This window comes from Protopterus annectens, chromosome 7.part0 (assembly GCF_019279795.1).
Source record: "Protopterus annectens isolate FY-2018-M chromosome 7.part0, PAN1.0, whole genome shotgun sequence".
NCBI lineage: Eukaryota > Metazoa > Chordata > Ceratodontiformes > Protopteridae > Protopterus > Protopterus annectens.
In genome coordinates this window covers 382,330,907-382,347,537 of record NC_056739.1, presented here as the reverse complement: position 1 = coordinate 382,347,537, position 16,631 = coordinate 382,330,907, and the positions used below count along the sequence as shown (strand labels likewise).

General features: G+C 40.4%; 1 protein-coding gene across 2 annotated transcripts in view; it reads left to right on the top strand.

Annotated features, from left to right (window-relative positions):
* Nucleotides 1-16,631, top strand: part of WNT2B (Wnt family member 2B) — a 470,507-nt gene that overhangs the window by 383,592 nt on the left and 70,284 nt on the right. Inside the window, exon 3 of one of the 2 annotated variants that reach the window (XM_044076948.1) lies at nucleotides 7,507-7,784. In XM_044076948.1, the coding sequence (XP_043932883.1) occupies nucleotides 7,507-7,784 (278 nt within the window). Of the gene's footprint in view, nucleotides 1-7,506; nucleotides 7,812-16,631 lie in introns of both variants that reach the window. The other variant, XM_044076947.1, reaches the window with a different exon arrangement.

Below are 16,631 nucleotides of genomic sequence, written 5' to 3'. Positions count from 1 at the left end.
ATGCAGTTAGAGATCTTGGAACATGTGTTGATTCTTTCCCCGTTATCATCATATTAACCCTAGTGCAGCATGACAATGCAGTTAGAGATCTTGGAACGTGTTGATTCTTTCCCCGTTATCATCATATTAACCCTAGTGCAGCATGACAATGCAGTTAGAGATCTTGGAACATGTGTTGATTCTTTCCCCGTTATCATCATATTAACCCTAGTGCAGCATGACAATGCAGTTAGAGATCTTGGAACATGTGTTGATTCTTTCCCCGTTATCATCATATTAACCCTAGTGCAGCATGACAATGCAGTTAGAGATCTTGGAATATGTGTTGATTCTTTCCCCGTTATCATCATATTAACCCTAGTGCAGCATGACAATGCAGTTAGAGATCTTGGAATATGTGTTGATTCTTTCCCCGTTATCATCATATTAACCCTAGTGCAGCATGACAATGCAGTTAGAGATCTTGGAACGTGTTGATTCTTTCCCCGTTATCATCATATTAACCCTAGTGCAGCATGACAATGCAATTAGAGATCTTGGAACGTGTGTTGATTCTTTCCCCGTTATCATCATATTAACCCTAGTGCAGCATGACAATGCAGTTAGAGATCTTGGAACGTGTGTTGATTCTTTCCCCGTTATCATCATATTAACCCTAGTGCAGCATGACAATGCAGTTAGAGATCTTGGAACATGTGTTGATTCTTTCCGCGTTATCATCATATTAACCCTAGTGCAGCATGACAATGCAGTTAGAGATCTTGGAACGTGTGTTGATTCTTTCCCCGTTATCATCATATTAACCCTAGTGCAGCATGACAATGCAGTTAGAGATCTTGGAACATGTGTTGATTCTTTCCCCGTTATCATCATATTAACCCTAGTGCAGCATGACAATGCAGTTAGAGATCTTGGAACGTGTTGATTCTTTACCCGTTATCATCATATTAACCCTAGTGCAGCATGACAATGCAGTTAGAGATCTTGGAACATGTGTTGATTCTTTCCCCGTTATCATCATATTAACCCTAGTGCAGCATGACAATGCAGTTAGAGATCTTGGAACGTGTGTTGATTCTTTACCCTTTATCATCATATTACTATAGTAGTCAGAAAGCCCTCTGGCTTAGCACAGCTGATTGCACAAAAGAAGTATCATCCAGATCTACTGAAGTCATTGCCCCCTTAAATTTTTTATTAATTAAGCCAATCATGGAATACAATACACCCTTTGGGATGTACCTCACTAGACATATCCAACAGGAAAAACTCCAGCTATTCCTAACTAAAAAGGATCACTGGATTAACAACCCTAAGCTACTGGAAAAAACTGGAAGCACTGCCCATTTATTCCAGTGTCAAGGAGTGATCTGTGCCTTGCCTTCTTTGTCATCAGGGATTCAGTAGTCCAAGATCTCTTATCTCCATAAAACAATCGCAGACATCTAAACGTACATCAGCAAATAAAATATGATGGAGCAATAAATTCATAATGCAACATCTTCCCCACCTCTGGAATAGTACTTCCACTGCAAACCAAGCATTATATTCCTTCAGACAGCAACTAGATAACTGGATCGGTATTCACAAATTCACCTCTGACTTGACTGGCCTAGCCCTCCATGAAAAAGAGGAGTCCTGACAAGGCATAAACTGGCCACCAAGTTCAGTTGCCTTGTATTTCCAACATTCTTATGAATGGTGACCCATGATCCGAAGAATCAAATTCAGAATAGCAGTCTCAGAATATGATAATGTGTATACATTAAACCAGACCTCCTGGCTAAGATGTATAGATCTATGTAGTCACAAACTGCCCCATACATAAGTGTACGTATGCCTAGTTCCATGGCACTGGGAGATGAAGCTCTACAGAGACCCAGGTGACCGGGGTTCAATTAACAGCCTCAGTATTAGAGAAGCCAGGCGTGGTGGGGAAGTAGTGAAGGGACATGGCCTACCCACCTTTCCTAGGTTGCTAGAGTGCACTAGGCATGTGCAATTTCCCTAGTGGAGACTGATAAATCTACCTCCCATGCTTAAAGGTAAGGAACAAAGCTGCTTGAGGGAACATCTTTTACATTAGTGAGGGGGCAGCTTTCATTCATGACCAGTGCATTGCAAATCCCCTTTTCTGTTCCTTTGCTGGGTGTGCATGTAGACAGGAATGAAAATGGAAAAAAAAATCACAAACCAATCCCAGTCAGTGACTGACCCTCACTCTGGTGACTGGGAAATAATGAGCCTATTGACAAAGTAGGGGGCTGATGAGCAACAAGCAGCATGGCTAAAGTGATCAAATAATAAGTACATAAATAAGCTTCCATATGCAAGGGTATGGGGGCATCCATGCCTGTACCTTATTTTGAAAAAATATTTATTCAAGCATAAAATAAGTAAATGTAAATTCCAGTAATTCTAATATTAAATGGGTGTGAGGAGTATCTCTCACCACCCCCCCAAAAATAATATAAATTAAAATAAGTAAATAAATACAAAAACAACAATAATACTGCCAGTTCATCCTTTTGGTTTACACTTGTGGAGAGACCAGCTATATTAGTGCTAACAAAAATATGTCATACCAAATAACATTGGATATTTACAACATTCTTGTTGCAGAAGATAAAGCTCAACTGACTGACATAAGATGAAAATGTATCCTGCATCACTGTACCTTTATGTTCAAGATACCTTCCATACTTATTGTAGGCATACATGGTGGCATGATTGATTTTTGCACTAAGGTTTTCCATATTAAATTAGTTTGTTTTTGATGGCTGAACATTACTGCTAAAAACTCTAGAGAATAAAATGTGAAAATTATGAGGCAAAGTCAAATCACCTTCTGAAATTTCATTTTCACAAGTATAAACACTGTCCACCTCACAGCATTGCTGCTGTCAAAGAGCAGACAGTTTAGTGCAGCTGGGAACAACAAATGCCTCTCAGATGAAGATTTATCAAAGGTCCATTTGAACTATGTACACTTTGGGTAGGTTTTTTGGAACTATTATTTCAAGACTGAATGTGCATGTTGATCTTACATCCCTTAGATATTCAGTGCTAAAAGGTTCAAGCTATAGTTAGACAAACATCCTGTAAGTTCTTTAAAACAGTACCAGTTTGTCTCAGTCTTGTTACTGGCCACTGCTGCATTCTGGTCATACCTCTCAACTGTATAGGTTTTTGCAGAGTGTCCAGATTTTTGCCAAATGTTTTTGGTCCATTTTTCATAAAATTGTGGTTTTCTGTCAAATGAATGGCAAAATCATTAATGACTGAAGTTAGAAAATAATGACAGACATTTGAGTTTCATACTTCATACCCTTCAGAAAATTCATGTTAATGGAAAACCTGTTATTCTATCAACTTACTAACTTTTTAAGAGCAATATTTAAAAAGTGTCCCTATTTTTGTGCCTTTTTCCCACTTTTATGTATGGGTTTGTCCAGATTTCTTGCTCTAAGAAGTTGAGAGGTATGATTCCGGTCTCAATTTCATTTATCAAGTGTTCTTTTATTATTTCTAATTTGCTGAAAAAAATAAAGTTTCATTGTTCTGTGCCCATAAAATTTCTTGTTTCTTTGAAACTACATTATGATCAGTCCCATAAAAGAAAACTGGGAAGAGCGGCTCATGGAGGAATTCCCAGAAGGTGTCAGTAACCTGGATAGCAACATTTACTTCCATGGCTCCCACTGAAACCACACTTCTCTTGCCAAGGAAGGAAACTTACCTGCTGAATTCGTCTAACTCCATTAAGTTCGGACTCCAGTTTTGTTAGTTAATTTTACATTTAAAAATTACCAACTTTGTCATCTAGTACACATTTCAACATTGTCAAAGAATTCTTCATATAATCTTTATTCTTTTACAAATGTTTGTTGTACTCCAGACTATTAGTACCTGGAACCAACCTAATGTGCACTTATGAACACAATCCAGCCATCTCTGCTGTGCATTTTCATCATCAAAAGGCAAAGGGGGCATCATCCTTATTTTTCAACCAAAGGGTTGTAATCAATTAAGTCTCTAAATAATTTTGATAGATATTTAACTCAGTTTGTCAAGCTTCATATTGAATAACATATCTTTGAATAAAGGCAAGTACCGTGGGGTATAAGAGATGCAAAAACATTAGTCAGATTCTGCACTATCCAAAAAAGTTAAATCTGAAGACATCTTTACATTTTGCAATACAGTTCCATTAAGACTCTGTTTTCATAAATTGCAATATAATACTTCATTGAGCAAATCTAAATTTTCTTATAACATATAGTTCCAAACTTTATTACATGTCTGATGAAAGATTATATAATAACAGTGACAAACAGCAGCAGAAGAGAGTAGTATCAGTGAAAACCTTTTTTTGTTAAACAGGAGGGATCCCCCCCCCCTCACACACACACACACACACACACACACCTCCCACTGCTGTGCAACGGGGGCAACTGCAGTTTCAACTACTAATAAAAATGGTTTTCAAAGCAAATCACTGTAAATTCATTCAAAAGATTAACCAGCTCCCCAAGAGATTACATACATCACTGTACAGAAATTACTTCAATAAAATGTGACATTTCAAAAAAAAAACAAGTAATTTACAAAGCAATCATAATTTTAACATCAACTAATGATTAAGAGTCTCCACGCAAATCTTCAACAGGATTATCTAATTAAACTCAGCATTCAGACTGTTGGGAATAATTGTCTGGAATTTTAAAATGAACATATACTCGCTCCCTTTCCTGAATTTGTATTTTACAACTATATTAAACTTTTGACTTGAAATAAAATTGCTAGCTTTAGAGACCATATTACTATTATAGCATTTTGCTTAATGCCATAATGGTTGTTATGAGATCTATAAAGCTAATATTTTGCTATCAAGTCAAGATACAAGAAAAACTACAACATGAAAGACTTGACCTTCTGATGTGGTTTGTATTAAACTGTAAAAATTCAACTTTGCTGTTTGGGAGAGACCAAAAGCTTAAATACAGTCCCACATTAAAGATTTATCAAGTCTCAAAGCAGCCCACTATCTAAAACCACTGAAGAAGGGGGGGTCTATATTATATTATCGAAAAGGCAGGTCAGCAAATGGCACTTACAGAGAAAATGCCATTCAGCGAACTGCTCATAGTGAGATTGCAGTACAGTGAAGATCAGAAAATTTGCCCTTTCCTCACTGTAGTGCGATCTCAGAGTTGGTATATATAATTAGAGTGGGGGCACAGCCCCCCCACACAAAAGCGAATTCGTTGAATGGCATTTTTGATGTAAGTGCCGTTCACTGACCTGTCATTTCGATAGTTTAATATAGACCCGAACAAGGGTACCTAGGTATGAAACTTCTGATAAACAAATCACCTTTGCAAAACATCACAGGAGTAGCATTCCAACTTAGGTTATCATAACAAATAGTCTCACATACTCCTACGAGAATCTTTGAAAGCTCTAGAATTGCAAGCTAGTGTAAGTCTGGATAGGCTTCAAATGGATCTTGGTCCACTAGACTAGTAATCACCTATGAACACGAGAGACAGAGAGAGACACATAGTGTGTGTGTGTGTGTGTGTGTGTGTGTGTGTGTGTGTGTGTGTGTGTGTGTGTGTGTGTGTGTGTGTGTGTGTGTGTGTGCGTGTCTGTGTGTTTAATGCCATAGCAAGCTCAAAATAAGCAGTATATACTTTTAAATCCTTCAAGTGATGTGGTCAAATCTTCAGAGAATGCTGCATGATTCTATTGAGAAAAGACATGCGTCTGGAGCATTTCTCCCTGGGACTCTGCTGAAAATTGGCTCATTCCAAGTCAGACTTTCCTGGTAAAGAAATGTTAAATAAATAAATAAAATAAATAAATTGTATAATTCCATTCTGTTCCATATATAATAGGTCCCCAAATAATTTCAGGTAAATCTCCAGTGCATCCATTATCACGCTTAGAGAAATTTGGGTAGCAACAGGCATTGGTTTAACAATATCCTAACAGCAGTTTCAAGGCTGACAAAGCTGAACACTATGAAGTAACTGGGGAATACAGTGCTATGTCACAAATCTTAATAACACACCTGATAATGCTGTACTATCAGTCATTCCTAATATTTTTGACTAATCATCTCCAATATAAAAATAGGGCAGGAGTTCTGAAATACAAAACATGCCAGTGGTTGCAAACTGTGTAATGTGATAAAAATTACCAAATAGTCTATTTGCTTCTTTGTTTGTTAACTTTTGTGTCTGTGGTGAAAGCATTCAGCATCAGTTTCTAACACCTTTAATCTAGAGCTTTGCTTACTTCATTATGGTTACATATAGCACAGTGGGCATAACTCATATGGATACTAATTCTGCTGATTAGGGCCAAGAATTGAACTCCCACCTCAGAGGGTACCTAATGGTGGTATTCAGTACTGTGGCATTATACTGATCAACGGGGATGACATCACACCACCTGCCCACCATGATTTGCAGCACCAGTGTTATACTCGTTGCATTCCTTAATGGTGATATGTTGTGCTCCAAAATAATTTGTACATCTTCATTGCATAGGCATAATCTGAACTGTGTAAACAGTCATTCCTGTATACAAGATCTTGTCCCTGGAGGTTACTTTGATCTTGCCAAAGTCATTTGTGAAGGCATATGTAAGTTTTGAAAGAGACTATGTTTTAAATGAACAGGAGCATTACATTTTAGCTCACACTTCTGGCTTGAGTACTTTGGAATAGGGTGGTTTTCTTTATCAAATCAGGACCTGTGGCGATAGTACCAGACAGTGCCCATGCTGGTTGACAAAGATATTTTGCAGAGAGGTTAAAGAGTAAATGAACAAATAAAAAACTGTTGCACTGTCAGTTAAACATAAGTTATGGAAAACTGTTTTTAACGAGCTCCAAATATCTATAAAGTTAATGTGCTGACAGATATGACACTGCTAACTTAACTTTAAAGAACGCAAGGTTTCATATCATATCAAAGAGACTGCTTTCAGATTTGATTACTAGTCTGTATTGCAGGCATTCTATTCTTTGTCACCATTCACTCAATAAGGAAAATGTTTTGGAGAACATCTAATCAGAAGGATCTGACCTCTAACCTAAGCCTGCGATAGCCAAGTAGCAGGCTAAGGCCACACATTCTACGGCTACTGTTAGCCAACCCTTACCTCAAAATAATAATGCAATGTTAGCATAAATAGACACATCAACACAAAAGTAAAGACTACAGTGACAAAGAAACAGGTATGTGTTGACAAAAATCAAGGAGAACAAAAGTAAATATTACTGATGTAAGTAAGTATTAGCAAGACAAAGACAAATGTATATATATATATATATATAAAACCAACTGTGCTTAACTGCTATAAGAATATGAGTTTCCACAGATTGAGTACTTACACTTTGTGAAACAGAAGACTTGCATGTTATTAAAATGGTCTTTGTTCTACCACACAGGAAAAATTAGTCCTAATCCAGTAACTGCTCTTTTCTTGAAACAGGTACCAGAGAAGCAGCATTTGTGTATGCCATCTCCTCAGCTGGAGTAGTTTACGCAATTACCAGAGCATGCAGTCAAGGAGAACTTAAAACCTGCAGCTGTGATCCCCAAAAGAGGGGCCGATCAAAGGATGAGAGGGGAGAATTTGACTGGGGTGGCTGCAGTGACAACATCAATTATGGAATTAAATTTGCCGAGTCTTTCGTGGACGCAAAGGAAAAAACTGTACAAGATGCACAGGCCATTATGAACTTACACAACAACCGATGTGGGAGGATAGTGAGTGAAAGCAATTTCTATATTATTGTAAGCATGTTTGTGTTAATAAATCATAGCCCAAAACAAATTCGGCAGCCAGCACTAACTCAAACAACATTTTATCTAGCCTAAAAATATATTTACACTTGCATGTTAGCACACTTCTCGAAATAAAAGTACAAATTTACTGACTCTCCTTGAAAAAAGAAAGAAATAATGCTTCAGTCTTCTAAATTTCACTAAAGACCTCCAGTTGACTATGTAATTGAGACTTTGTGTACCAACGGCATCTAATTAAGCATGCCGATGATATTAAATCTGAATGATATCACAGGTAAACTTGTAAAGACAGATTTTAAGTGTTATAATATTTAAAATTTTGGACGTAAGCATTTTGGGTACAGAATTGTTTAAAAAAACATTAAATGCAATGTGTGTGTGCTCTTATCTGCACCATATTTCTTTGTAAACTGCAATTTAAGAATTTGACTACTAATGTGCAAAATTTTGAGACTAATCTACCAAGAGAGGACTATACCAAGTATGTCAATCCCAGCAACATCTGGGACAAAATTTCTCTGGACCCAGTTTAGGATTAGTGTGACTGTTTTGCTTCTTATGAGAGAAGGAAAAAAGCATCACTGATTCAAGTTGCGTGCACCATCTTCTGGCAATGTGGCGCAAGTGTATGCTCACCCCATTTTTGGCCAGTCAGATCAGGTTAGATGTATTAAAGTAGTGTAGCAACTGCCTTAAGATTACAGAATGTTCATTGATTAAAGCAGTTGGCATGTATAACCTGCAAGAGCAGTAAATATTTAAGAAGCATGGAGACAAACATTTCTCATCAACTCACTGTCTAAAAGCATGATACTGCTACACCACTACAACTACAGTGCACTCCAGGACCATAACTTGTACAGAGGCTGTAAAGAAAAAAATTGTCAAAGCCTCATAGAATGCATTTTAAAATGTACCAGCCTCTGGAACACATGGCAATGCCTGTTCCTTCTCCACTCCACTCATACTGTATATTCATACTGTTTGGACAAGAGTCACCAGGAAGGCAGACCTAAGCCCATAAAGTCCACCAAGACTGCTTCAGCATAAGGAAATATTTTAGGCCTTGGTGACAATATAAATTAGGCATATAGATTATATACTCACCAGACTGGACAAGAACAAAGTGCCAGGACCTGTGATTTTGCAAGGGCCATAAGAGCCCTTAAACCCATAAATATGACAACCATGTGTAGCAGCTAACTGGAGGTGAATGACCAGAGGCATTACAATCCAAGGGACATGCAGAAAGACACGACTGATCTTACTATGGATGTGTGAAAGGCAGAAAAGACTAGTTTTTAGTATTATATTGTCTTCACCAATAACAATGAGTAGATACAAAGATGAAATAATAAGCTTTAACAATTGGCTAATTAGTTGGTGTCATTCTAAGGGGAACCAGCAGGTGTCAGCTGGGTATGAGTTGATGAACAGGAGTTCCCATTTCACTTGCATCTCCCATGTCAGGGCTTCCTCATTTCTGGCTAAAGCCTTTGCTGCCTCCATAGGTAGGCAGAGTCATCCTACTGAGCACTCTAGCATAGAAAACTTAAATCTAGACACCATCATAGTGCTACTACCTAATGCTAGGAGTCTACATAGAAAAATGATTGAACTCAAGGCACGAAACAGTGTTGATGCAATTACAGCATTTCCTCTGTGAGACCGTTTTGCACCTATCATGCCTTCAGTCTCCAATAATTATCCAAAGAACTAGCTGCATTTCCCAGAAATGCCATCACCCAATGTCAAATTATTAGTGACCCTAATTTGGAGCTTCTGGACATCCAAATCACCATTAACAAATCCAATGATCACTGTGTTTCTATAGCTATGGATCCCCATCAGTATTCCCCACAGACTATGAAAATTCCTTCACCGCCACTGAGAAGTTAAATACCAAGCCAAGTATGTTTTGCTAGGCAATTTCAATTACTCTAGTATTAACTGGTACACTTGCACCTCTAAAAGTAGATATGCTCTGCATTTCCTGGACTTTATTAATGCCAGTATGCTAAAGGTTGTAATGTCCTTGATCTGTTCCCTACCAAGCTAGCCTCTGCCAATACCCCACCCTACATCTCATCTGAGTCAGGCTTAGTGATACTACCCCCATCACCAAATGACACCAATTTTAGAGACAGCTTCAGAGCAAACCTACAATAGGTAGAATATCTATGCAAAATTATCAGCAATCCCCTTCAAATGGATCCACCCTAGAGAGGTGCCACATTCACCTCTAACTTTCAGCAGCACCTAAATTGTTGCATAAAAATTCAGTATTTGTCTACCTTAAGTAGAGTAAATTCAGGAATAAACCTCTCAGGTGGAATTCCAATAATTAATAAATTGTCAATCAAAAGGAGGAAAATAAAGGCCTGGATGCAGAGTGAGCTGCATGCAATGGACAGCAAACAAGCGTGCTTCCTGTGGACACAAACATGGACAGCATACAAGCGTGCTTCCTGTGGACACAAACATGGACAGCATACAAGCACGCTTCCTGTGGACACAAACATGGACAGCATACAAGCGTGCTTCCTGTGGACACAAACATGGACAACATACAAGCGTGCTTCCTGTGGACACAAACATGGACAGCATACAAGCGTGCTTCCTGTGGACACAAACATGCACTCATATGGATGTACAGATACCAAGTAACATCCCTGCCATACCTCTTAACCTCTTGGGGCAAGAAATCTAAAATAATGGGGGGACAAAGGCCCAAAAATGGGGACAGATTTGTTTTGAAAGTTGCTAGAATAGCAGGATGTGTTAGCATGCATTTTTTTCTGAAGGATAATGAAATCTGAAAATGCTGTTATTTTTTGTATTTCTGTATTGCCTTTCTATATTTTGAATACTGTAGTTTGTTTTCTTTACCTTGTGTTTTGCTTGCATTCTGTTTTAACAGCATATTAAAACTTCAAAAGAGACCACAGCTCTCTCTGTTCTGAGTCAGGCAGAATTTTTTCCCTCCCTCTTCCTCCCACCCATTTAAGTTGTCTTGTTAAATACCACTGTCTTTCTAGTTGCCCGCCTCTTATGTTAATCTGACCATATATCTCATTTCTCTCTACTTTCACTGGCTTATGTGAGTAATCACAAAACCATCACTTTTGAAATCCCACCCCTTCAATTATTTAAATTTTTTGGCCATCCTACAGTATTTCATAGTACCAAAATACAAAAGTAACCACCCCTTTCAGTCCATCTTGCTGTTTTAAAAATAGTAACTCTCCACTAAACCTTAACTTTTTAAACAGGTAAAACTCAAGTTACCTACTATCACATCTAACTTCTCTAGTGCACACTGCAGAGTGCATTCTTTTCAATCTTACCTTTAAGCATCCCTGTTACTAGCACTTTCTCTAATACCTAAAAAGATCATCTCTACTTGACTCCAAGTAGACTTTTCTCTATCTGTTAAACCTAGCACTTGCTCCTACAGTAGTTATTACCTTGATACAGCACTCTTATAGATGGCACCCCAAAAAGGCAAACCCCCATTTCTCAGTCACCCACGTCCCCCGGAATCTCTTTTAAAGTTTTTTTGTCTAGTCCTTCTAGCATGTCGAGGGATCAGTTGCTAGTGTCCTCTCCTGCTCAGCTGGTGAACCTGGGAATATTGAGGCAATGTTACAATTGCCTCATGTACACAGACAACCCTCTCCTCCTCCCACAAAACACAAATACATGCGAGAGATGCAACTATACGGCCAAACTGGAGGCTGAGCTCTCTCAACATAGGACTGGCAAGACCAGTCAGGAGGAGAAGGTTACCACACACACTATAGACCCAGTCTCACATAGTACCATCACAACCTCAAATCATACACATAAACACACAAAGACATACTCGGCGGCTCTGATAAAAAATCTACCAAAAGAGCAGAGGCCACCAAAGCAGACACGCAAACAACCACCACCTCAGAACACAACACCTGCAACACATAGACCTCACAGTCAGTGTCTCAAACAGTCACAGCCCTTAAGGCCAAACACAATGCCAGACACACTAGTCATTGGTGACTCCATAGTCAGACACACTGACGTCCCGCTCACCAGACTGAGTAAGGAGAAGGTCACAGTAAGCTGCCTGTCGAGCGCTAGAATCCGCCACATAACGCAAGCACTCAGGTCTCTCAACAGCAGGTACAAATACGACTCAGTCATTGTCCACGCTGGTGTAAACGACCTGAGACGTACCTCCTTGGACTACATGAAAAGAGACATTGAGGAGCTCTCTGATTATGTAGCCCAGGCAGGTATGACCCTGACCTTGAGCAGTATCCTACCTTCACCAAGAATGATGCCACAATACAGAGATAAGATGATCAGCTTTAACAATTGGCTTAAACTCTGGTGTCATTCAAAGGGGATCCAATGTCTGTCTGCCTGGGATGCCATGCTGGACAAGCCACGCTGCTTCGCAAGGGACGGCTTGCACCTGTCACCCCTGGGATTCCAGATATTGGCAAAGGCTCTTGCCACCCCCATAGTGCCTTTTTTGCGCAAGACTCAAAGTCTAAACCTACCACCCTAGAACTCTAAAAAGGTAAAAAACTAAGGGTAATGCTGCTCAAAGCCAGAAGTCTAAATCTCAAAATGCACGCACTCGAGGCCCTTCTCAGTATGGAGAACATCGATGTCTGTGCAGTGACAGAAACCTGGTTCAAGACTCCTGAGAGCACCCCAGCACTATCAGGTTTTACCTCTTATCATGCGTTCCGGCCCCAAAATCCGGACAATACCAAGAAAGGAGGGGGGGTATCCATATTCATCAAGGACACCCACACCTCAAGACTGGTGGCAATGCACGATGCATCGGAGACCATCCAGGTGCAATTAACCATAGGCAAGACTGCTCTGCAAATTGTAGCATGTTACAGGCCACCCTCACAAACTCAGGAACCTCACATGGCCTTCCTGAAAACACTAGAGGGATAAATGTATCACCAAACACCATCATACTAGGTGACTTCAATTACCCTAATATAGACTGGGAACACTACTCAAGCCCAAACACCCTAGCCCAAAAGTTCCTGGAATTCATAAACTCAAATGCCATGGAACAACTAGTCACCATCCCCACAAGAGGAGAAAACATACTTGATCTCATCATCACGAACATGGGAGCACAATGTTCAACACCGGAAGTATACCCTCACTGGTGAGATCAGATCACAAACTAATCTCGCTGGAGGTCCTCATCCCACCCCACCTGAAATAAAAAGACCACAGTAAAGAACTTCTCGAAAGCCGACTTCACACTTCTAAAGACTAGTGTGGTCTCCTTTAAGGCCCCAAAGCCGGCGGAAAACAGTACTCAAGCCGCTGAATCACTTACAAATGCCTTCTACCAGCACCTGCAGGACTGCATGGATAAGGCAATCCCAAGCAAAACAAAGACTCTTTGTACCAAAGGCAAGCGTCCAGTCTGGTGGACCACAGCCATAAACAAACTCTACAACAAAAGGAGGAAGCTACTACAAGATAGAGCAAAATCCTTAAAAGGTAAGACACCCTTGATCACTATAAGTAAAAAACTAAGAGCTCTCATAAAATCATCCAAAGCAAATTTTGAGAGAAAAATAGCTAAAGACTCAAAAGACAATCATAAGGCCTTCTTTAGCTATGTTAGAAACCTGGGATGAAACTCCCAGATATGCTCAGAACTAGTTCAAAATGATGTGAAGATTACTGATCCTACAGACATTGCCAACATACTGGCTGACAGGTTCAGTGCAAACTTCTCCCCTCCCCAAAGGAGAGATATCTATACCAAGCGATTGCAGCCCCCCAAACATCTCCAACGCCCAAGTGAGAACTGCTCTCTCCAAAGCAAAAAACACAGCATCCATGGGACCTGATGGTGTCCCCGGCTGTGTGCTCCACGAACTCAACGAGGAATTAAACCCACAGCTAGGACAGCTGTTTAATCATAGTCTTACCTCTGGATACGTATCCAGGGAGTGGCACACTGCAACTGTGGTCCCACTTCACAAAGGCGGTGCCTCCACCGACCCTGGAAATTACCGGCCCATTAGCTTGACAAGCCTTATCTGCAAAGCCATGGAGAGGATCATAATGGACCTCATAAATAAAGACATAGGGAATTTGCAGACTTTGGATCCATCCCAGTTTGGCTTTGTCAAAGGCAGATCATGCCTTCTAAACTTGGTTGACTTTTTCAAAACAGTCACCAAAGCCATTGATGAGGGAAAGGCAGTCCATACAGCCTACCTCGATCTGGCGAAGGCCTTCGATACAATACCCCACTCGGGTATCATTGAAAAACTCATCAGCTTAAATGTTAACCCATACATCACAAGATGGGTTGCAAACTGGCTAAGTGACAGAACCCACAGGGTCAGAGTTGCTGGCGCCATGTCAGACTCAAAGCCTGTCACAAGTGGTGTACCACAGGGCTCAGTCCTGGGCCCACTCTTGTTTGGCATCTACTTTTCCAAGTACAAGCAAACACAGGAGGGTTATGGCTGACAAAGTTTGCAGATGGCTGCAAACTGGGCCATAGTAGAAAACACATCTGACACAGATATCCTTCAGAAGGGTCTCACAGAAACGGATAACTGGTGCCAGAGCCATGGCCTAAAGTTAAATGCCAAAAAATGCATAGTCATACCCTTCGGGAAAAACAAGGTTACCCCTAGCTACCAAATAGGTGGCAATCCACTGAGCACAGAAGAAGTTCTCAGGGACCTGGGGACCCAGGTTGATAGTAGTCTGTCATTCGACACCCATGTAGCTAAAGTAGTTAGGAAGACCTTCTACATTGCCCACCTTATCATGAAGGGATTCTCATCTAGATCAAGGGAGGTCATAGTCTCCCTATACTCATCACTCATCAGACCAATGATTGAGTACAATGCCCCATTCGGAATGTATCTGACCCAACACTTGCAGCAGCTGGAGAGGCCACAAAAGTTCCTCACCAAAAGGATAAAGGGTCTCAAACATCTGTCCTATGCTGCCCGACTGAAAGAACTCCAGCTCTATTCAGTCGCTTACCGCTTGCTCAGAGGTGACCTTTGCCTAACATACAAGGCCATGTCAAACCCAGATTTGATGAATATGCTTCACCTCAAAAAATCTAGATCCGTCAGAGCCACAAGGGCGGGAAACTTAAACCTTGACACGGCTATTAACAGGACGTGCTGGAGGGATAGATTCATCACCCAAAGACTCCCTATGCTGTGGAATAAAATCCCGGTATATGTGAGGCAGAGCACCTCGCTGGCCTTGTTCAAGAGAAATCTTGACCAATGGATGGGAGATCGCAGATATACCCCAGGGATTACCTCAGTGTCACTGCTCGACAGAGGCACAGCAAAATAATGGGTATAGTTCCCCATACTAAAGGGGTGGCGTAAGCCACAAAACTATGGGCTAGGCTTGTAAATGCCCTCGGGCAGATAGCCTAGTATGAACCTATGAACCTATGAACCTAAGTGTAGGTAATTATTTAAGGACTTCAATCCTGAATGTTTTGTCAGAAAACCACACATTTTATAAGGAAAAAGACCAAAAATGAGGCAAAACTCTGGACAATTGAAAGTATGATGATTGTCATGTGCTTATTGTGAGAGCATATAGCCGTACGTACTCAGGTGGCAAGCTTATATCAGTGATTGCAGGTTTTTATTTTGGGTTGTTTATTTGCTCTGGTTGTTCTGACTATCAAGCCTCCCACCTCATGGTCAGCTGGCCCTTTCATTCCTATGGCGAGACCATGACATCCCTTTTTATTACGTTGAAGGTGAGGGTTGAGCTATCCCCCACACAGATGATAGCTCAACCCTGATCCCCCACACAGATGGTATCTCATCCCTTTTTATTACATTGATGGTGAGCTATCATCTGTGTGGGGGACCAGGGTTTTTCCTCTAGACCTTATTACCCGCTGTGCATGCCTGAAGTGACCATGGGATTGGCATACAATGGCCCATCCTACTGTAGAGTTGTACCTCAGAGCATACCTAACCAGATAGACCTGCCCCAGCATTACACATCACCTTCAAGTGATTCCCAGTCTTCACTAGAGTTCTGCCATGGTGAATGTGCTCAGGCACATAACCTCACAGAGATGAGCTGACTTAGCAGCTTCATTCCTGTCCACCCCTGCATCAGATACAAGTGCTCAAACCCACTAGATGAACTCAGATTACATTGAACACATTCATGGTTAATGTTACACCACAGGAGCTGGTATAGCTCACTGGTAACAAATGTTGCATTTGCCAAGTCAGGCAGACAGTACATTGACATGTTACAGAGCTCACCTAACTACCTTTCAAGAGTAGGGCTTCTACAACATGTTGGTACTGGCAGTGGTCACACATATGTGGGTAGTATGGGTGTTGCATCTACCACATTGTCACTAGCTGCATTTCTAACAGTCAACAAGATAATATGGATGCTTGTGATAGTTAATGCTGTATCAAAGCCACAGAGTTATAAATCTTGACTTCAGACAGAACAAAGTAATTTTTTCTATAAAATTTTGTCTTGTCATAGTGCTGAAATCCCTCAATGTGTATTCATCTGACTGGATGTCCAATAACACACCTATAGTCCTTTGCATGCTTTATTATTGTATTATCTGATATGCAAAAACCTTCACCAATGTTTTCCACTTTACCCATGCCAGCACTGCCTCTAATAATGCCACTAACAGTACCGTGGGTATGTCAGTAGCTACAAGCTGTCATCTATAAGAAAACTGGAAAATATCGAAAGAACATACAGAATAAATAGCTAGGATACAACACCTATGATATA